General features: G+C 46.1%; 2 protein-coding genes across 2 annotated transcripts in view; both read left to right on the forward strand.

The window, feature by feature from the left end:
- Positions 1-22523, forward strand: part of SERINC3 (serine incorporator 3) — a 379749-nt gene that overhangs the window by 231142 nt on the left and 126084 nt on the right. The window lies entirely within an intron of this gene.
- The window catches only part of JPH2 (junctophilin 2), a 59807-nt gene continuing 43496 nt past the window's right edge, over positions 6213-22523 (forward strand). Inside the window, exon 1 of the mRNA XM_033433921.2 lies at positions 6213-7056. Within this exon, the coding sequence (XP_033289812.2) occupies positions 6678-7056 (379 nt within the window). The 5' untranslated portion in view covers positions 6213-6677. The remainder of the gene's footprint in view (positions 7057-22523) is intronic.

Consider the following 22523-nt stretch of genomic DNA (forward strand, 5'->3'; position numbering starts at 1 on the left):
CAAAATAGGTTTTACTCTTCACTAAAACATCCCACTAACGTGGAGTTGATTCATGACAGTGGGGTTTGGGCTTCATAAATAGGTGATTTGTACTTGGGAGAGGTGGGAAGGGTATTTACTGGAAAAGCCCTGAACTTAAGTAGTGAGAGACCCCAGCTAGTTACTAGTTTAGTATGAATTTAGTAATATCTGAAGACTCTGGTTGGAGCAAGAGAGCCTTGTCATCACAGTGCTAGAAACTTAACAGTTTTCTTAATGCGAACAGAAGGTACACTATTTCAAATAACTGAGGCAGAAGTTCTGAAACTGTTTGGTCTCAGGACTCTTTTACAAATTTGAGGATCTCAAAGAGCTCTTGTTTATGTGGGTTATATTTACCTGTGTTTACCATATTAGAAATTAAATCTAAGAAATTTTAAGACTATCACTTCATTTAAAAATAATGAAGAATCCACAAATCCATTTACGTTAATATAAATAATATTTTTAATCGGAAAACAACTTTTCCAAAACAAATATTTAGTAAGAAGAGTGACAGTGTTTTATGTTTTTGCAAATCTCTTTAATGTTGGGCTTAATGGAAAACAGCTATATTCTCATATTTGCTTCTGCAATCTCTTGTGACATCCCATGTCGTATGACTTCTGGAAAACTCTACACTTGTGAGCGAATGAGCATGAAAAAGACAAATGCTGTGTTAATATTATGAAAATAGTTTTGACTGCACAGATAGCCTGGTGGAGTGGATTCCCGGACCACTCTTTGAGAACCACTGATCCTAGGCTATTAGAGCTTCTGGTTGTAAAACTACCTCCCTCCCCAGCCCTGACCTCCACAACTAGTGTTTTGCTTCACCTTTTTTACTAGAGAGAAGTGGAGCAAATTGGGCTGAACATGTTACTTGAATGAAAATTGTTCCTAAGTCTCTTAAGTCCTTTTTAGTTTACTTATCAAACCAGTGATCTGGTTATTTACTTAATTCTGTATATTAACAGAACAGTCACCAGAGAATGATGAATCATGCACATTCCTTTTATACAAGGTTGTTAGGAGGGGTGTCAGGATTGAAAAGGACCAAGTTCCAATGGCCGAGTAACCTGTTGAAGAAATCCAAACTTGGATGAAAGCTTAGGCATTCCAGATTTGCAGGAAGGAGTTGTAAGCATTTACATCTCAGTCAAAATCTTCCTCAAAACATGAATCTTGAAGCCTTCAGTTACTCTGCTCACACCCAGATGGGCCAGCTTTAATGTGTCCCTGATTAGAACATTTGACCTTTTGTGAGTGCAACTTATGGGACCAGTGTTTGTCAAATGCATCCTGAAAAATGGATTCAGATTGTGGCTTGAGGAATTTTTACTCTGATGTTTTGGAAGGTGGCATCCTGACATGTCCCTTTACTTAATAACTGTTTATTGAACATTCATTCAACAAATATTTATCGAGTGCTGACAACACACCAGGCACACTATACTAGGTGCTGGGACTAGAACAGCATCATGTCCTCAGTGCAGAAAATGTTAACGGAGAGAGAAGGATTAGGAGAGATTAAGGGCTGGGGTGGGGGGGAGGGGGGTGTTGCCATTTTAATTGGGGTGATCAGAGAAGCTTCTGTGAGGTGACATTTGAGCAGAGACCAGAAGAAAGTGAGGGAGTGAGCCATGTGGCTGTTTGGGGGAAGAGCATTCCTGGCAGAGGACAGCAAGGATATCTGTGGCCTGAAGCAGGCGAGGTCCAGAAGTGTGAGTTAGGGGCAGATCGTGGAGGCCCTCAGAGGCCGTTCTAAAGGCTTTGACTCCTAAAGAGATAGGGAGCTTTTGAGGGGGTTTGGAGGAGAGGAGAGGCATATCAGACTTGTCTTTTAGAAAGAGCACTGGCTGCTCTGTAGACTAAGAGGGAAACCAGGAGAAGGAAGAGAAGGAGGCCGTCAGGAGGCTCCTGCAGTAGGCAGTGCTTTCTAGTGGCTCGGACGCTTGGCAGTGCGGGAGAAAAGACGTATCCCGGGATTATTTTGAAGGTAGAGATGATGGATATAAGGTGTGAGAGAAGCGTTGGTATTAAGGATGACTCCAAAGGTTTTAATACACTGGGAGTTGGCTGGAGGGGCAGATCTGGGAGGAGACCTTGGGAGTTTGATTTTGATCTTCTCAAGTCTGAGATGCTTATGAGATATCATGTAGAGATGCTGAGTTGGAGGTTGGTTATGTGACTGAAGATCGAGAGAGGTACAGGGTGGAGATACAAAGTTAGGAGCCATCAGGATGTGGCTGTTAATGAAAGCTCTGCAACTGAAGGAGATCACCTACGAAGTAAATGATAATCAGTCAGAGGACCAAACTCTGGGCCATTTCCAAGGGATAGAGATCAGGGGAATGAGGAGGAACCAGCAGAAGACTTGAGTGGTAGCAGCCAGTGAGGCAGGAGCAGAACCAAGAGACGAGCCCTAGAAGTCGAATGAAAAAGCATCTCGAGAAGGGAGTGGTCAGTTGCCAAATAATGCGCGGAAGGGAAGATGAGGACACCCAGTATGTGCAGGTGCCACGCACGCAAAGAGGAGCCAGAGTGCCAGGCAGGCACTTAGGAGGTGTTCATGCACTTTTTTTTTTTGGAATCAAGGTAATCTTTGCTTCAAACAGCTCATAGTTTGAGGGAGGAGCCAGTATGTGGGAAGGCACATAACCCAGCCAGGTAACTTGTCTGGGAGGTGAGCCTTCTTCAGCTAAGTCTTTGATGGCTGAGAAGAAACTCAAGCGGATACCTGTGTGCATTTCTTCTCTGTTCTGCATTTTCAGTTCTCTCCTCTCCACCTTCCCTAGGAAGAAGCCATGCTTGAGAAGTTGAGAAAGAAATAGAGGAAGCAAGTGACTGCCCCCTCCGACCAAAGAACAGAACCATGGAGTGAGAAAAACCCTGTGAAAAAGAGAGAATGGGATAGCTACCTATAAAAACAGTTTAAAATTCATCCCAAGACCATTCTCTTTGGTTTGAAAGAACTTGGTATTCCTAAGAAAAATCTGTTGTAATGCACATGTGGCCACAAGGGGTCTCCCTTTCCTTGAAACTCACTGGTTTAAAGGGAGATGCAAAAAAGGGATGGCTGGTCACGTAAGGCCAGTACCAAATTTGGCAAAGAATTTACTTAAACTTTTAAGAAATCAAAGTGTCCCTTTACCAATAACACAGTTTATCAGTTTAAAAAAGGAAAAACCACAGGGTAACGTTGAGTAAACATGTACTGGGAAGAGTAAGGAGTGCTTCAGTGTCAATATACTTAATATTTAGGGGGTGATTCTTCCCTCTTTGGTGACTATTTTATTAATCATGATAGTTTGAAAAGCAACTTGTCATGTGAGGATAATATTGATATTTGATATTGATACCTAATATTGATATTAGGTGTTTAGTCTGTTATAAGCCTTTTTACAGCATTAACTCACATAATACCCAGCCATATAAGGTAGATACTATTATCCTTCATACCAAGAATCCTTTGAGATAGGTACTTTTACAGATGAAGAATTTGTGGCTTAGAGAAATTAACAATTTGTCCAAGGTCACACAGCTTGTGAGGGGCAGAACTGGGATCTGAACACAAATCTAACTCCACAACTATCTACCTGACACAGCCGATGGCAAGTAAGTGGATGCATGAATTTGTACATCATTAAGAAACTGTTTTTTAATTTGAAAACATACAGTGGTTCCTTTTTTTTTTTTTATGTGTGTCTGTCCAGTTTTCCCAGCATTACTTGTTGAATAGACAGTCTTTTCGCCATTGTGTATTCTTGCCTCTTTGGTCATAGATTAATCAATCATAGGTACGTAGGTTTATCTCTGGGCTCTCTATTCTGTTGCATTGATCTATGTGTCTGTTTTTGTGCCAGTACCACACTGTTTTGATCACCGTAGCTTTGTAGTATAGTCTGAAATCTGGGCGGGTTCTATTTCCAGCTTTGTTCTTTTTCCTCAGGATTGCTATGGCAATTCGGGCTCCTTTGCAGTTCCACATAAATGTTAGGATTATTTGCTCTAGTTCTGTGAAAAATCTCCTGGATATATTGATAGGGATTGGACAAGATGACTTTTAAACCCCTCCCCATTTGTGTGTGGGTTTTTTTTTAAATTTTATTTATTTATTTTTATAAGCAGGTTCTTTTTAGTTATCTATTTTTTACATATTAGTGTATATATGTCAATCCCAATCTCCCAATTCATCCTCACCCCCCATTCCCCCCACAGTGGTTCTTAACCAGGGATGAGAGTCAGATTCATCTGAGGAGCTTTTAAAAAGAATGCAAGTGCCCAAGCCTTCTCCTAGGACAATCTAACTCAGTAGGTTGGAGATGGGGTGGGACTCTGTTCATGTTTTTAAGTTCTACAGGTGATTCTTACATGTACCCACCCTTGGTAGGGAACCACCGTAGGGAGCTGTACGGTGGCTACACTTATGCAGGCTGAACAGCTCCCTAGAACACAGTAGCCACCAGCCTTAGAACAGGATTTTGGTGATTTGGCTGGCATTTAACTACAAAGGGTATTGAACTCCCTCTGGCTTCCAGTTTGAGATGCTCTTTCCTCTCCCCTGGAGAGCAGAGCTGGAAAGAAACGTGTGATTTTCCAAAGACCCAGCAGAAGTGGCAACAGCAGAACTCTCTAGGGGCAGCACTGAGGTGCTCTCAGCTGTGAACTGTGCAAGCAGGCTGTCGGTCAACCCGCGGGAGGAGTGAGTCAAAACCCAGATGATACAGTCTTTATCTACTGCTTTTTGCTGCATGTCAGCTTGGCAAAGAACCAGCACTAGAGAGCTCTGAGGCTGGGTGTTTCTACCTGGGGGTGAAATGTGGGCAGAGAAGGGCTCTTTAAGACAGGGTTGTGAACGAGGAAGGAACCAAGTGGTAAGAACCAGGATCAGCTGGGGTGAAGGGAGAGAGGCTTTTCTATCCATTCCTTAGACAAGAACACATCTTCTACAGTGACTTTAAGTGGCCTAAGTCATCATGGGATTTGGAGTATGACGGATTAGTCTGAAGTCAGATAATAATAGTTGAATGTTCTCAGGTCACTTCTGTGCTTGCTTTTTTGGTGATTTCTATCCTCCTCCTCCCCCATCTCACACACACACAGCTTCCTGTGCTTGGTGGCTCCTACCTTTTTCAGAATTACTCCGTGTTCCTGGTAACCCTGGGCTCAGTTGGAATTTTCAGTCTCTAGCCTTGGCCACTGCCTCTCGTCTTGGAGATTTATTTGTCCCTTTCACTGGATTTTGGTGGGAACCTGAGTGCTGGTCAGTCCCTTTGCTCTTGACCCTGCCCCAAGAGCTTTCTGAAGTCTGGCCTCCCAGGCTCTTAGGACAGCACAGCAAAAGAGAGCTTGGAAAGGGAATTAAAAAAAAAAAGAATCACAATCCTTGAGTATTTCTGAGACGATTCCAATACAACCAGAAACACTGTGTCTCAGAACTAGAGAGAGGAGGGCAGTCTCCCTGCCCGTCAGAAGAGAGAAAGGGAGTGATCCGTGGCCCATGCTTCTTGCACTGTGTTCTTTCCAGGGTTTTCCCAGGGTTGGGGGGAAGGGAGGGAATTTGGGGTTGTACTAGACTCAGACTCGCTTTATCTTCCCAACTCTTGTCTCCAGAACCTCACCTCTCTTCCTGAGTTCTCTCCTCCACTCTCAAAAGCATATGTGAACCCACGCCCCGTTCCTTTCTCTTTAGGTCACCAGATTCCTTTATGGGGTTGGCAGTGGTGCTATAACAGCCCCAGGTCCTGCGGGGGCATGTGAGTGGTGCTGGGGCTGAGATATGCTAACTTCTATGCTCTGGGGGATTCTAAGTGCTCCGGGACCGGGTGTTCTGCTGGTCTTCCTCTCCTCTCCCTGCCTGCAGACTCAGGGGACCAGGAAGGTGGAAGGGAGCTCTTACCCAAGAGAGGAAAAGCCACCAAAGCTCCCCAGCTGCCCACGCTTAGTTCTCAGCTTCCGGTCCTCATCCCTCCAACCACTCCCTGAGTCTGGAGCGCTAGCCCAGTTTGAAATACCCCTCCCACTTTGAAGGAGGCTGGGCCGACCAGGGGGTTATTTTGGGAGCAGCTTCTGAGCTCCAATGGCCTTGTTAGGGCAACACTGACCTTTCCATCCCAGGAGGAGGGCAGGATTGGAGAGGGGCGGGGCAGGGGTGGGAGAATCACAGCCCTGCACACCCACCGGGGGTGGAGGAGAAGGGGGCCAGCCGGCTGCAGGAATTCAGCCTCGGGCTGGGGGTTGTCACCGAGGGGGAATTTCTCCTCTTTGAAAACGGACTGGGGACCCCTCCACCCCACCCCTTTCACTGCACTTCTTAAAGGGATCACACCGTTTTTCCTTTGACTCCATGGAAGCCAGGTTTGGGACACTCCGTGGACACTTTGAACCTCTCCTTCCCACTTCCTTCCCAGCTGGCAGCCTTCCTCTGGCTGAGTGAGTGGGGGCCTCCCAGGCATGGCACTGACCAGCCGACCCAGTGCTGACTTGGCTCCTGGGTTCCTTCAGCCTCGGGTGGCATCTTGCTTACCCCCTCCAGGGGCGCAGTGAGTCCGGGGAGGGGGCGGCCCTGAGCTGCTTGGAGAGAGTCGTTGCCCCCCCCCCCATTGCCCTCTCCCCCGAAGCTGGAGGACGGTGAGGTGGTCAGGGGCTACGATGAGATGAGCGGGGGCCGCTTTGACTTTGATGATGGCGGGGCGTACTGCGGGGGCTGGGAGGGGGGAAAGGCCCACGGGCACGGACTGTGCACGGGCCCCAAGGGCCAGGGCGAATACTCGGGCTCCTGGAACTTTGGCTTTGAAGTGGCGGGTGTGTATACCTGGCCCAGCGGAAACACCTTCGAGGGATACTGGAGCCAGGGCAAACGGCATGGGCTGGGCATAGAGACCAAGGGACGCTGGCTGTACAAGGGCGAGTGGACGCACGGCTTCAAGGGACGCTACGGAACCCGGCAGAGCAGCAGTAGCGGTGCCAAGTATGAGGGCACTTGGAACAATGGCCTGCAGGACGGCTACGGCACGGAGACCTATGCAGACGGAGGTGAGCCCAGCCTGGGGCCTGCGGACCTGGGGGAGGGGCCAGGCAGGGTGAGGAAGATGGGTGGTGGGTGGGAAGATCCAGGGTCAGTACAGCACCAGATCAGAGGTGCCAGGACGTTATCTGCTGTGTGGCTTCGGGCAAGCGGCTCCGCCTCTGTCTGCATCTATTTCCTTGTTAGTAAAGTGGGGTCAATAACGGAGCTATTGAGAGGATTGGCAGAAGTGCTTCTAATGCAAGGCCTGCCATAGAAATACACGTTCAGTAAGACACTACTGCTACTGTTGCATGCTGGGTGTACCATCAGGTGTGGAATATGCTCCAGAAGAATTGGTGTCTAATGTCAACTTTGCCATGAAAATTATTTTCAATCAATAGATCATGAAGTATTCATTCATTCATTCATCCATCCATCCCCCCACCCACTCACCCATCCACCCACATACCCATTCATCCATCTATCCACCCACTCATCCATTCATCCATCCATCCACCCATTCATCTGTCCACATATCCATTCATCCTTCCATCCACCCAGTTATCCATCCATCCATCCATTTATCTGTTCTTCCAGTCATTCATTCATCCACCCATTTGTCCATCCATCCATCCATCCATCCATCCATCCATCCATCCATCCACCCATCCATCCAAGTATCCTTTCGTTCAGTGCATATTCCTGTAGTACCACCTATTCACCAGGCACTGTAAAAAGGGTTCGACATAAAGAGGAACAAGATACATACCATGGGTTCAAAGATAGGCTTGTGGACAAACAATTATACACAAGTATTCACAGAGTGCTGTGGCAGAAAAGAGAAGTTAGATTTGAGGAGATCAGGGGATGCTTTCGAGGAGGTGACATCTGAACTGAACCTTGATGGGAAAATTATGTTTGAGAAGCAGATAGAGAATGGCCTCAGGTGCAGGATGGGCTCCTGACTGGGCTCCCAACTGGTGAATGTCTGAGGGCCCACCCTCGAATGCCTCTGGATGTTAACAGGTTGTGTCCCTGGAGTTTCTATGGCACTATGGTGGCCACGCAACCCTGGCTGGAATTGAACAAAATCTGGCTCCACGTTTCCTAATTTGGTGACCTTGAGCAGTTTGCGGAACCTCTGCAATTCAGTGCAATTAAGTTCACCAGATGTTTATGCCGGACACTACACTACACACTGGGGACAAGCAGAGAGCAAGCTTCAGATTCTCCAATTACCAGATGGAGATAATCCTTGCATGCTTGCTGGACATCAGTTATCCATGCAAAATGGTACAAGTACGCACGTGCTGAAAGTTCCTTCTTTCCCCTCCCCAAACCACGGTTTGTGTGTGTTGGGGGCCTGGATGTGAGTCGCAGGGACACACATTTCTGGGAAACTAGAGGTCGATGTCCCAAGATGTCTAAAACGGGGGAAACCCATTCATTCATTCATGGATCACCAACTATGTGTCAGGCACCCTCCCACAGTGAGTGCTAGGGGCCAAGGCAGTGAGCAAGCATAGTCCTCAGGGACTTCCCTGTCTGGTGAAGAAGACAGAAATAAACCGGAAAACAAACATATATGCAATTTCCAGAAGTTACTAGTGTTATGAAAAAAATAGCAGAGAAGGAAGAGGGTGATGTTTTTGGATGGGGAGTTCCTGAGAAGTAGGGTGGAGAGGACTAGAGAGGGAGGGAAGATCCCAGGCAGAGGGAATGGCGACTGCAAAGGCTCTGAGGCAGGACTGGGCTCGGCATGGGTGAGGACAGCAAGAACACCGGAGCGGCGGGATCCGCGTGACTGAGCGGAACAGGCCGGGCTGATGGGGCTGCCGCTGGAGTGGCAGGCATGGGCCAGGTCACACACACTTGCAGGGCCTTGGGTTTTAGCCTAAGTGTGTCCAGGAGCCTAGAAACGTGTGTCATCGGAAGGCCTGCCTCCCTGGTTTGTCAGAAGCCCAGACTCTCCTCCCGAATGAGACAGCCCCACATCCAGGGGGCCTGGAAACCTCATAGATCCTCTCCTACGAGTGCAACCCTCCAAAATTAGATGTGGCCACTGCTTCGGAAAATCTCTTTAATCAACCTGTCATCAGGTCTCCCAGGGGTTGTTAAGGACCTGCCCTTTGCCCCATCCTGGACAGTGTTGAGGGGAATGTGGACAAATAAGATCCTGTGATTAGGTACCATTGGGAGTCAGGCAACGCTGGATTATTCCCCTCCCCCATCATATTATTTGATCTCTTGGAGCTTTAGTTTCCTCATCCCTAAAATGGATTTATACTGATCTCTCCTAAGATTTCTCATGCGATAAATGTGTAGTTGCCATTATTACTATTAACTATCATCAATTCATTCAATAAATATTTACTGAGTGATTATTAGGAAGCCAGTGCTACGCTACACTGGGTGGGTGGTAGGCGGGTGGTGAGGAGGGTGTAGAAATGAACAGGATGGGAAAGGTTCCTGCCTTCCAGAGAATCTAAGAAAAAATGTGTCGGGTGCCAAGCAGGGATGTGCCAGGGACTAAGGGAGCAAGAAGCAGGCAGCTAACCAGACTGAGGCAATCAGGGAGGCTTCCTGGAATAAGTGGCAAGTGGAGCTCTGAAGTACCAGAGTGAACCAGGTGACAAGGGTGGAGGACACGTGCTCCAGGTGGAGAGAACAGTGTACAAAGACTCTGAGGTCCAAAGCTTGCCATCCAGCAGATATCAAGCTGAAACCTTCATCTTATCCCCAGTTTTGAGAAGTACTGAGCTAAGCGATAATATGTCCCCTTTCCTCCACTCCCTACCTTACCTTGCAGTCCAATGTTACAGGTGTCTGCCTGCTCCAAACCCAAACTGGAGATGTTGACTCATTGGCAAAATCAATTTATTGGGTCATGACCTGCATTTTAAAAAATGAAAGAATAGAATAGAACAGAGCAGAATAGAAAACATCAAAGTGTTTCATAGAGAATGAGATAAAGTATTGTTTCCTGAAATGTTTGTTCAGTTGGAGATATATGTATATATATACATATATGGATATATGTATATATATTGTGTGTGTATTAAAATGTCTGTGTTTCTACATTGATGATTACCGTCTACTAATATCTCCACACAAAGTACTTAATCAGGAATAAAAGATGACCCTTTAAATTAAATTCAACAATATAGAAAATTCGCACATTATTATTTTCATGATTTCATGGTAGATTAATAAATTATTCATCATGGGCAAAAAAATGTGTTTATGATTGTGTCATGATTCAAACATATATATTTTTTACTGCACGTCACGGTCAAAAAAATATGAATATCACTGTTCTAAAGTGACTTGACCTGGCATCTTCATGGAAGCCCCTGCCACTCCTAAATCCACAGACCTTCTCTCTTCCCCATGCTTGTTGCTTTGGCTGGAAGTTAAGCTCCAATTCTTTGGTGGGAAGGGTCAGGTGGTCAAGGCAAAGGAGCTCCAGCCTCCCAAACTCTGCCCTCAGCCTCCTGGCACCCCCTCCCCTGCCTATAGCCCCACATTCCTCCCCTGGCCATATATAGCAAAGCTAAAAATAGCTGCTGACTTAAAAGCCCAAAGCCTGCATACACCAGGTCCTTAAGTAGTAACGTGCTGCCTGGCGGTTTCCTCCCCAGAGACCCACAGACTCCAGGACTAGAAGGGCAACTAGTGATCTTTGCTTTCCTCGGATCTTGACCTGGGCCTGAGCCTTGGCCTCAGAGGCCCATAAATGGCCTGAAACTGCAGGCAAGATGTGTGCATATGTGCGTGGACTATCTGTGTTTTTCTGGGAGGTATTTCCTCAAAGAGCCATCAGATTCTCCAAGTAATCTGGTGCTCAGATAAATTCCAGAACCATGGGTCTAGTTCAATAATCCCCTCCCCAAAATGTGCAGTAGGAAAAACCAAGCCCAAGGTTGCCTTTTTTTCAGGAAGTTAATAATAATAGTGAACATTTTCGGAGTAGGAAGGGTGTGCCAGGTGCTGATCTTGATACGTGGCATGTGTTATGTTATTTAAAATTTCACGGTAACCTTACGGGGAAGTACTATTGTTACCCCTCTTTTATAGAAGAGGAAACTGAGACAGATAGTAAGTATTCTCTCATGGTCCTCTAGCTGATAAGAGGCAGAGATGGCATTTGATCGTTGTAAGTGATAATTAAATATTTTATACATATGATGAATCAGTATTTTAATAAATGACAGACAACTATACAAAATAATCAGGACTGGCTACATAATTTGAGGGACACAGTGCAAAATGAAAACGTGGGCCCCTTCTTCAAAATCAGTAAGAATTTCAAGATGGTGACAAGAGAGCATTAAGCCATGTTCAGGACCCTTCTGAGCAGGGTCCTGTGTGACTACACCGGTTAAATGCCCATGAAGCTGGCCGTGACAGTAGTAGCAATGGTCTTGACCATTTGTTGAGTGTTTACTAGTTTTTATCAGGCTCTGTGACAATAGTAATAACTGTCTCTACCATTTACGGAGTCTTTACTAGTCTTTATCTCTCAGGCTCTGTGCTAAGAATCATACGTTCATTATATTAGTGAGGTTTATTTTTTATTTTTCCTTAACATAATTTTATATATATATATTTTTACTAGCTATCTATTTTATACATATTAGTGTATACATGTCAATCCCAATCTCCCAGTTCATCCCACCACCACCCCACCCTGCCACCCCGGCTTTTCCCCCTTGGTGTCCATGTGTTTGTTCTCTACATCTGTGTCTCTATTTCGGCCCTGCCAACCGGTTCATCTGTACCATTTTTCTAGATTCTACATATATGCATTAATATATGATGTTTGGTTTTCTCTTTCTGACTTACTTCACTCTGTATGACAGACTCTAGGTCCATCCACGTCTCTACAAATGACCCAATTTCGTTCATTTTTATGGCTGAGTAATATTCCATGGTATATATGTACCACATCTTCTTTATCCATTCGTCTGTCGATGGGCATTTAGGTTGCTTCCACGACCTGGCTATTGTAAACAGTGCTGCAATGAACATTGGGGTGCATGTGTCTTTTTGAATTATGGTTTTCTCTGGGTATATGCCCAGTAGTGGGTCTTTTAAAAAAATATTTATTGGAGTATAGTTGATTTATAATGTTGTGTTAGTTTTAGGTGTACAGCAAAGTGAATCAGTTATACATATACATATATCCACCCTTTTTTTAGAGATTCCTTTCCCATATAGTCCATTACAGACTATACATAATCTGTAATACAGAGTAGAGTTCCCTGTGCTTTGCAGCAGGTTCTTATTAGTTATCTCTTTTATATATAGTAGTGTGTATATGTCAATCCCAGGCTCCCAATTTATTATTGAGGCTTCTTAACAACTCTCTCATCTACTACACTAGCGGCTTTCAAATTTTTATGACCACAGCCCACCTTAAGATACGTATTTCTCATTGTAATTCCATGCACACACACACAAAAACATAAAACTGGAGCAAATCATCATGAAACAATATTTCTCTTCCTATATGCTGTACTTGCTCTTTTCTCTTTTATGAGATATTATTGATAGAATTATTGTTCTCTCTTGTTGAGAGAATTAAATGATGCACTGAATACTTAAAATACTTAGAACAGTTTTAGGCATGTGGTTAGTGCTCTTATTATTATTATTACATACTGAAACACTGATATTTTTATGTTTAAGTATGAGACCTGGGTCAAAAACACAACCTTCTATGCTCTGGACACAGATTTCTTTATCCTTCCCAAAGCTGATGACTTAAGCTCATTTTAGCCCAATTGACTCTGAACATGGGAGCTAAATGAATTTGCCAGGCTAGAGGCCTGAATAATACCTGATGTCACATTATCTGGGCCTGTGATATGGGTTCCACGAAGCAACTTAACCTCCATATTTCTTTACATATTTGCTCTGCAAAGGAATATCGTTTCTATTGATCTATGTGTCTATCTTTGTGCCAATATCACACTGCCTTGGTTCGTGGAGCTTTAAAACAAGTTTTTAAATCAGAGTAAATCCTCCAACTTTGCTCTCCTTGTTCAAGACCATGTCGGTTATTCTAGATCATTTCCATTTCTATATAGATGATAAAATCAGGTTGTCAATTTCTACTAAAAATGCCTGATGGAAATTTGATTAAAAATGCAGTTGATGGGTTTTGCTGAAGTAGATTCGGCACAACTTCACAATTAAGATAAGCATAAGAACCAAAGGCAATTTGTAAAGGAGTGACTGTATTATCTCTTCACTAGAGAATTTAAGAGACCCATCTATGGAAACTGTCTTGTTGCTTTTTAAATTCTTTTTTTCCATTTTCTTGGATCCTAGTTAGTTTTCTAAAAATGTGCTGCATTGTTCATACTGATGCATTCGTTACATTCATTTATTGTGTGATTATGAGTAAAATAATTACAGAAAAAATGCATTTGATCGACACATCAATTTGGAGAGAATGGACATCTGAACAGCGGTGAGCCTTCCAATCATGGACATGGTATATATTCCTATTTATTTAGGTCTTCTTTAATTTTGTTTGGCAAAGTTTTAGAGTTTTCAATGTCTTGCACTTTTTTTTTGATAAAATTAACGAGTATTTTACTTTTTTATGATATTATAAATGGCATTTTAAATTTCATTGTTCCAATTGTTCACTGCTTTTTCAATCCTTTCACCTTGCTAAATTAATTTCTTAGTTTTGGTGGAATTTTTTTTGGGGGGGGTTGTTTTTCAGATTTAAAAAGAATGTCTTTTAATTTAGAATTTCTTGATTGCTATTAAAACTCAAGTGTAGAAGTCCTAAGAGAATCTGATGGGACTAAAGGAAGCCTGTGTTACTTAAACACTTGGGGCTTAGAGTAGCCAGATCTGGGTCCAAATCCCAGTGGGACCACTTCTTAAGTCTACAAACATAAGCGTATCATGTGATCTCTTTCACCTTCCATTTCCTTTTTTCCATCAGGGATGTCAAAATCTCCCTCAAAATGTGATTGAAACAATGAAATGAGATAATACATAAAAAGGACTTAGCAGGATGCCTGGCACAGAGGAAATGCTGAAACATATATTCTCTTTTCTGTGTTTCTTTCACAGTCCAAAGGGCGAACTAATTCAGGATGGCCTGAACCACACCTGCCTCCGTTTGGGGAAGGATATTTCAGTACAAAACCTAGCTTTTGATTTTGGAGCACTTAAATAAGCCAAGACTTTGCTTAGTTCTGCCTTGGGTCCTGCCAGTGTAGATGGAACCCAAGTCAGGCATGATTCCATTTCGAATGTAGGATCAGCATAATCTAACCTCATCTTGAAAATCTCATGTCCCAGTTCACAGCCAGGGGGTCAGCATGATAGTCATCTGGGCTGCTGTCACAGCAGCTTCTTGGCATTTATCCGGGACTCCAGGGGAGCAGAGTGGACCCTCAGTGAGACAGGGAAGTGGATGTCACTAGTCCTCTCTGCAGCCTTGTTTTCTGGGATGCATGTGTCCAGTTGGCCAAATCTCCCCAGACGTACCCCTGTCCAAGGCCAGGCCCTTGGCATTCATCGAGCTGGCTTGCTTCCAGGGCCTGCTAATTTCATGTCCCCAGCAGCTGTTGCTTGGACCAGCCCTGGCTGCCACACCTTTGTGAGGAATGTCCAGTCTCATTTTCTAAGGGCCCTGGTTGAGGGCGGGGTGTGGGGTGAGGGAGACAGGCTTGCTTCCTGCCGTAGACCAGAGGGCCGCCCCTGTTCTCTCCTTTCCTTTCCCAAGCCAGAGCCACAGAGTAGGTGGGCTTTGGGTCTGGTCAAGACCAAGGCCCCTACTTACTCCTGCATAACTGGGAGTCGACTGACCCGGACCCGCCTGGCAGAATCGAGAGGGCGATCCAGGGGCAGTGGGAACTCCAGAAGTCTCTCCCCCTAGGCGAGTAGTGAGCACCTTGTGCCTGGAGGTATTCAAGCATGTGCAGCTGACCATTGTTTGAACCGTGTAGAATGGGGGCCACACCCTGAGGCCTGAGGGTGGGCCGCAACCTGCAGGAAATGCTCTGTGTGGCACGCACAATGTTTTTCTTACTTTTATTTTTAATTAAATTTGAATCCTTTGTGAATACCGTCTTAACAAAGTGATCAAATTTCACATCATTGATGACAGGACAACCAGACAATAGGGGCCTTTGTTGGGATGTACAGAGGACACAGCATCCCCTATATAATATTCCTGCCGGGAAGGTGTGGTACAGGGTAGTTCACGCAGGGCCTGGTAGGCCATTGTAAGAATCTGGCTTTTACCCTGAGAAAAATGCGGGCTATAAAAGTGACATGCTCTGACTTTGCTTAGAGGGCTTCCTTTGGCTACTGTGTTCAGAGACGGTTTGGGGGCAAGGATGTGGTGCAGAAAGGGTAGAAGCAGGGAGATCAATTAGTGTGTCTATTGCAATGAGACATGACGATGGTTTGGACCTTCAACCTGGATCAGCAGAGGTGGGGAGAAGTGGTTGAACTCTGGGTCTGTTTTGAACCTGGAGCCGAAAGATTGGGCTGATAGATTGCATAGGGGGAGTGAGAGAAAGAAGAGTCAAGCAAGCTTCCAAGGTTTGGCCTGAGCCACAAAGGATGGCATTGCCCTGAGCTAAGCTAGGGTGAGGGTTTGAAGAGGGAAGGTCAGGAGCTCGGTGCTGTATACTGAGAGTCAGCAAAGCCCGTTAAACACGGCACGTGGGCGTGAGGGTTGTGGGCGGGCGTGCACACAGACAGGGAGCCCTGAGCAACCAGTGGGGGGTCGGAGCCCTGAGCAACCAGTGGGGGGTCTGAGCCCAGGCTGTCTCCCCTTGATCCCTTTCCTCCCCCACACTCAATTATTTCTGGCTTCCAAGGCCCTCAGCGCTGTTGAGCTGACCCAGGGCCTGGCAAAGATGCTTCCCCCGAGGCCCCAAGACTGTCAGCATCCGCTCAGTGTCACCTGATTAATCCCCTGTTGGTGATCCTGCGAAACCAGAGACAGTGGAGCTTTGATGGGAGGTAGCATTTGGGGGCCACAGGAAGGGACTTCGGGACCACCTCGCAGGCGAGCCAGAGAGCAAGGCCTTGGGATTGTTACAGGAAAAACGGAAGAGCATCTATATGCTCACCCAAAGGGACTGTTCAATTAATTCATAAGACCATGCCAGGAAGTACGAAAACCATTAAAAAGACCGAGGCAGAACTACACCTCAATAAAAAAAAAAAGTTTAAAAAGAGAGAGAGAGAAAAAAAAAAGACAGAGACAGGGACTTCCCTGGTGGTCCAGTGGTTAAGACTCTGAGCTTCCACTGCAGGGGGCGTGGGTTCGAGCCCTGGTCGGGGAACTAAGATTCCAGTATGCTGCACGGCGCAGCCGGGGGGAGGGGGAAAGGACAGAGACAGACCCACCTATACTCATATGGAAAGGAATCTAAGGCATTTTAAGCAAACAAGAGCCACTGGACAAATATTTATTGCAGGGGGACGGTGTTAGGGTGGGGAGCAGCTAATCTTTTAGTTCACTTGTGATATATACAGGCTTGTAAATAAGTAGAAAAAGTCCTGGAAGGACTGAAATTGTTAACAGTGATTACCTCTGGGGAGACAATACAAGAGTTTTTTATTTTAAATACTCCTCTGTTGTTTGAATTTTATGCAATGGGCATGTGCCACTTTGTAAGTTTTTCAGAAGTGCTCTCCCCGCAACACATAAACGTTTATATGCTGACATGTTAAGAAGCCTTCAGGGTACAAAGAGAGTTTGGGGGCTCTAAGGAGAGTCCCCCAGAATCTAGGCTCAGATCCCAAATGAGTTCCCTTCATTCTGCCCCACTCTGGGGTATTCAGCTCTTCAAGGCAAAGCAGGATTGAAAGGGCAAGGAAGGCAGGTGATCTGTTCCTTAGTCCCAGCTGAGCTACTGCCTGGCTGTGTGGCTTTGGGTAGGTCCCTGTACCACTCTGTGCCTAAGCTTCCTACCCTGTATAATGAGGGGCTGAAGCACACTTACTCCTGGAGGTAAGTCGATTTCTCGCACATGCAACATCAGCTACTTGACTGTGGCTGCCCGGAGAGGTGGTGAGGGGAGACTGCTCCGCCTTATTAGGATTCAGCATCATGATCGATTAACAATGTCTGTTGTGGACACAGGATGGGGAAGTGGTAGCCCATGTGACAGATGACTTGTTGCCTTGGACTAGATGGTCTTCAAGGTCCATTCCAGCTGTGCCTTTCTTGGGATTGAAATATTCTCACTTACCCCCGAGTTGAGGTTGTCTATGACCCTGTTGTGCATGTGTGGATATCAGGAACGCGACAGTCTGTATTAGCTACGGGGCGCTGGCATCAGCTCCTACTGGTGCATGACGGCCCATTGTTAAGTTTTCAGGAATTTTGCAAGCTGGCTGTTCGACCGCTGGTAGCTTCACTGGCCAGGGTGGGAATATTTAGATGATGGAAATTGGCCGACGCGATGAATCAGGGTTGTTTGTTTTTCCAAAGAGCTGTTTTACCAGCATACCAGGAACAACGTGCTAATATGAAATGCACTTCTCTCCTTCCCACCCAAATTTAGGGCAACCAACCCTCCCAGTTTCCAACCCTCTCGGTTTGCCTGGGAACTGTCCTGGTTTTAGTACTGAAAGTATTAAAGTTTCTCGGGAAACCCCTCAATCTCAGGCAAACGGGGATGACTGGTCACCCTGCAATCCTTTCCCAAGAAGTGAAGGGAGCCAACATTTATCGAGAGTCTGAGGTCTCTGCTAGATAACTCACAGGACACTCACAGCAACCCTGCAAGGAAAATTGCTTTGCTTCCTTTGCTGAGCAGAGATAGACTCAAAAAGAACTTGACCAGGGCCAGGTACTCATGTACTCATTTGACAGTATCTGCTGGATGCCTTCTCTGGGCATCACACTGAGGGCTGGAGATGCTGTGGTGAGCAAGGCATTGGGTCCCTGCCCTCAAGAGCGTGCATTCTAACAGCAGAGACCAGCATTGGACAGTTATTTAATTACAACATGGGATAAATAATTTGAAGGGCAAGTAGAAGGGTTTATGAGCTGATAATGGGTGAGCCTAGTCTGGTCGGGTAATCAGAGAAGGCTTCCTTGAGGAAGTGATCTTAGCCTTGAGGCTGAGATCTTAAGGATGGGTGATGGGAGGACCACATGGTGCCGGAGAAAAGGAATATTGAGTGCAAAGGCTTGGAGGTGGGAACGGAGCATGCTGTGTTCAAGAAAATGTGGGGGCTTCCCTGGTGGCGCAGTGGTTGAGAGTCCGCTTGTCGATGCAGGGGACGCGGGTTCGTGCCCCGGTCCGGGAAGATCCCACATGCCGCGGAGCGGCTAGGCCCGTGAGCCGTGGCCGCTGAGCCTGCGCGTCCGGAGCCTGTGCTCCGCAATGGGAGAGGCCACAGCAGTGAGAGGCCCGCGTACTGAAAAAATAAATAAATAAATAAAAAAGAAAAGGAGGGAGCACAGAGACTGGGAGAGAGAGTGGGATACATGAGGCTGGAGGGTTGGCAGGGCCCAAGCCAAGAGGGCTTCGTGGGTCACAACGAAGAGTTTGAATTTCATCCTTACAGCAGATGCTGTGGGACACCCTCAGACACACCGCAGGAGCAGGGTCCTCTTTTCCCCAGCTGTGGGAAGTTTGGGCTGCTGACGGCTCATAGCTGGCCGCTGCCCTCTGTCAAAAGGAGATGCCTCCCTCTGGGGGTAACCCACAGTTAAGGACTAGTGGATACAGGAGTGCAAAGACCCAGCCTCCTTGCTTTGATTTTGGACAACTCTGAAGGGCCATACCAGCTCCAGAGATCCCCATGGGATCCAGTGAGGCTTTAGCTGCAACTGTTCAACTTCTTCCACTTATTGAAGCCTGCTTCCTTCCTTACGGCTGTTTGCCCTGAGAGGCCTCCCCCCAGAATCACCCACATGCAATCTCAGTCTCAGAATATGTTTCCTAGGGGACAATCCTCCCTCAAGGTACTGGGAAGCCGTCACAAAGTTTTACGTGGGGATAACCTGATCACATCTGCATCTTACAAAGGAGATGACTCTGGCGGCAGCGAAGCATGGATTGAAGTGGGTATCTGGGGAGGCAAAGACCAGGGCAGACGCTACTGTAGTTAACCAGGGAATATTGGCACAGCCCTGCACTAGATGGACGGAGTGGAGATAAAGGGAAGTGGGGAGAGATTAAAGAGATATTCAGAGTCAGGTCTGTTTCCAAAACCCAAGCAATTTCCATTATTCTTTGCTGCTCCCAAAGATGTCTCAGGTTTGACTTGCTCTCTCTGGGACACAGGATCCATGGTCTTCATCAAGGTGGGATGGGTCCCCTATAGTCAAGAGCATCTATGTGGCTGTCCATGGCATGGGCACGTGTGTTCACCACAATGTGCATTCCTGGTTTACCTCATCTGATTTAGGGTGCCTGGACAAGAGCCGTGACCCTTGGACTCTTCTGGCGCTCACTCCCCTACCTGCCATGCTCTATCTTAAACTCTGTCTGAAATCTATTGTTGACGCTTCCATGGTCCTGCCCAAAGATCTTGAGATCTTCTAAGACTACGTGAGAGGACTTGGAGAAGGATCAGAGATGGCTGTTGGACAAAATAGACAATATATAGACAAGATAGCGGCCATGGGTGGGAAGAAGTGATGAGAGTTTGGAGGAAGGAAGGTGGCCTGGGTAGGTTTCTGAAGCAGGTGGCTTTGAAAGTAGGCTTTGGGGGATTTGGGGAGGAAAACTGAGAAGGTGAGCTGGGACCAGGTCATGAAGACACTGAACTGTCAGGTAAGGACTTCCATGGGCAGTGGGGACCTCTGGAGAGGAGCTACTCCTGATTACTTTCTCTCCATCTCTGTTCAGTCCCCTAGGGACACTGACAGTTGGACACTGACAGTTGGACAGTTTCCTAGAAATAGGCAGGTGTCACCGGCCAGAGGGGATGGTGTTCTCAGTATTCATTCTGTATTTGGAGGCGGAATCCATGGTCTGACCCACAGGTCTCTTCTCTGTCTCCCCTTGGGTTTCTGAAACGGTCATGCTTTCTTCCGAGCTGAGGTTTGGGTGAGGGTTTCTGAACCTTTCACTTGTAAGAGGTATTCTGAGGTTCTTAGAGGTACAGACGAGAAAGCACTGGCCAGGATGCTTGACTGTGATCACCAACAACGGCTACACTGGTGTGATCATGAGCAAGTTATTTACATTTTTTTTTTTTTTTTGCGGTATGCGGGCCTCTCACTGTTGTGGCCTCTCCTGCTGCGGAGCACAGGCTCCGGACGTACAGGCCCAGCGGCCATGGCTCACGGGCCCAGCCGCTCCGTGGCATGTGGGATCTTCCTGGACCAGGGCACGAACCCGCGTCCCCTGCATCGGCAGGCGGACTCTCAACCACTGCGCCACCAGGGAAGCCCTATTTACATTTTTAGTGTCAGTTTTTCCCACTGTAAAATCAGAATGCTAATACTTGTATCTATTTGGATATTTTTTTCTGTCTGCAAGTAACAGAAAACCCTAACTCCAGATGACCTAAACTAGCCCTTTCCAACAAAAATATGACATGGGCTCCAAACATAATTTAAAATTTTCCAGTGGCCACATTTAAAAAGGTGAAATGAATTTTAATCACATCTTTTATTTAACCCATTACCCCAAATATTATAATTTCCACATGTAATCAATATGTAATTATTAGTGAGATATTTTACATTCTTTGTTGTACTAAATCTTTTTATTTTTATTCATTTATTTATTTATTCATTGGCTGCACTGGGTCTTCGTTGCTGTGCGCTGGCTTTCCTAGTTGCGGCGAGCAGGGGCTACTCTTTGTTGAGGTGCGCAGGCTCTAGAGCGCAGGCTCAGTAGTTGTGGCACGTGGGCTTAGTTGCTCTGAGGCTTGTGGGATCTTCCCAGACTAGGGCTCAAACCTGTGTTGCTTGCATTGGGAGGCGGATTCTTAACCACTGCGCTACCAGGGAAGTCCCTGTACTAAAACTTTTAAATTCAGTGCTCAATAACCACACGGATCTAATGGCTACTGTATTGGACAGCAGAGACCTTGTTTAATAAGGATATTTCTAATCACACATAAACAAGAATCCAGAGGTAGGCAAGTCTCAAGACTGGTTAATTTGGAGGCACAACAGCATCAGCAAGAACCCAGTTTCCTGCTACCTTTTTGCTCTGCCATCCACAGAGTGTCAGTTTTGTTCTCAGCTAGTTCCCCTCATGGTCCCAATATGGCTGCCACAGCTCCAGGAGTCATGTCCACATGCGACAACATCCAGCAGAAAAAGAGGGTATGTTTCTCCACAAGTATCTCTTCAGAAGAACTAAGAACTCTTTCTTGTCTCCCTTGCCCCACACATTTTGCTGACTTACCTCAGGTCTCAATGCCAGAGTTCATCACATGTTCATATGCTCATGTCTAATCCAATCACTGGCAAGGTAGATAGACTTGAATGCCTGGCCTTGTTTTTTTTGGCTGTGCCTTGCAGCTTGCAGGATCTCAGTTCCCCTACCAGGGACTGAACCCGGGCCCTGGCAGTGAAAGCACTGAATCCTAACCACTGGACCACCAGGGAATTCCCGAATGCCTGACTTAGAGCAATCAGGATTTGCCCCTGGATTGGAGACCTTACTCTGAGTCCCATGGGAGGAATACTGGACCCTGGGACAAAAATTAAGGCTCTATTAGCAAAGAGGACAATTGTTGTTGGGTAAGCAACAACCAACAGTAGCTGTACAATAATACCTGCTCCCCTGACCCCACCAGGTTAAACTGATGTGAGCCTTATGGTCATTTCCCAAAGTGGGTTCCAAGGAATACTAACCCTGACAGGTGTTCTGCAAGAAGGGTCTTCTGATTAACGAGCATCTCCTCACGGAGACTCATGGTCCCCAGGAGCACCTTAGGAGTTCTGACAAACTCCCACAGGCAGGAACACTCTCATTTCATTTAACCTCCTCAAACTGTCTTGACTTCAGAATTGTTTTTCTTTTTTTCCATGATAAAATACATTAACACCAGTTTCGCGAAACACATGTTTTGGAGATCCTGCCTTAATGGATTATTAAGTTATACAGCCAGGAAAATGTTCCACAGGCTATACACCTCCAGTTTGGCCTCTTATGGTCAGAACTGGATGAGCAGTACCTACCACGTTGGGAAGATTCCTGCAGACCAGGTAGTGGATAGAGGCCCCAGTGACTCAGGCCACAGGCATCCTTTTCCTGAGAAGGAATGAAAAGTGCAGTTTTGCCCTAACTAAACTCATCCAAAACTTGGATTCAGACCCTATGGGAAAGTCACACGTCAGGGTGCTGGCGTGTGGTTACTTGCTTATTTTCCTAGACTTAGTTTTGATTACCCTTTCGGTGTCTTCCTTCCCTTGCTTTCTCTTTGTTAAAGCAAATGTATTCACACTGACGTTTAAAACTGCAGAAGCCCTCTTATCTGATGTCATCAATACCAAATGCAAGCTGGTTAACTGAATGTT

The sequence above is a fragment of the Orcinus orca genome, chromosome 16, assembly GCF_937001465.1.
Source record: "Orcinus orca chromosome 16, mOrcOrc1.1, whole genome shotgun sequence".
Taxonomy (NCBI): Eukaryota; Metazoa; Chordata; class Mammalia; order Artiodactyla; family Delphinidae; genus Orcinus; species Orcinus orca.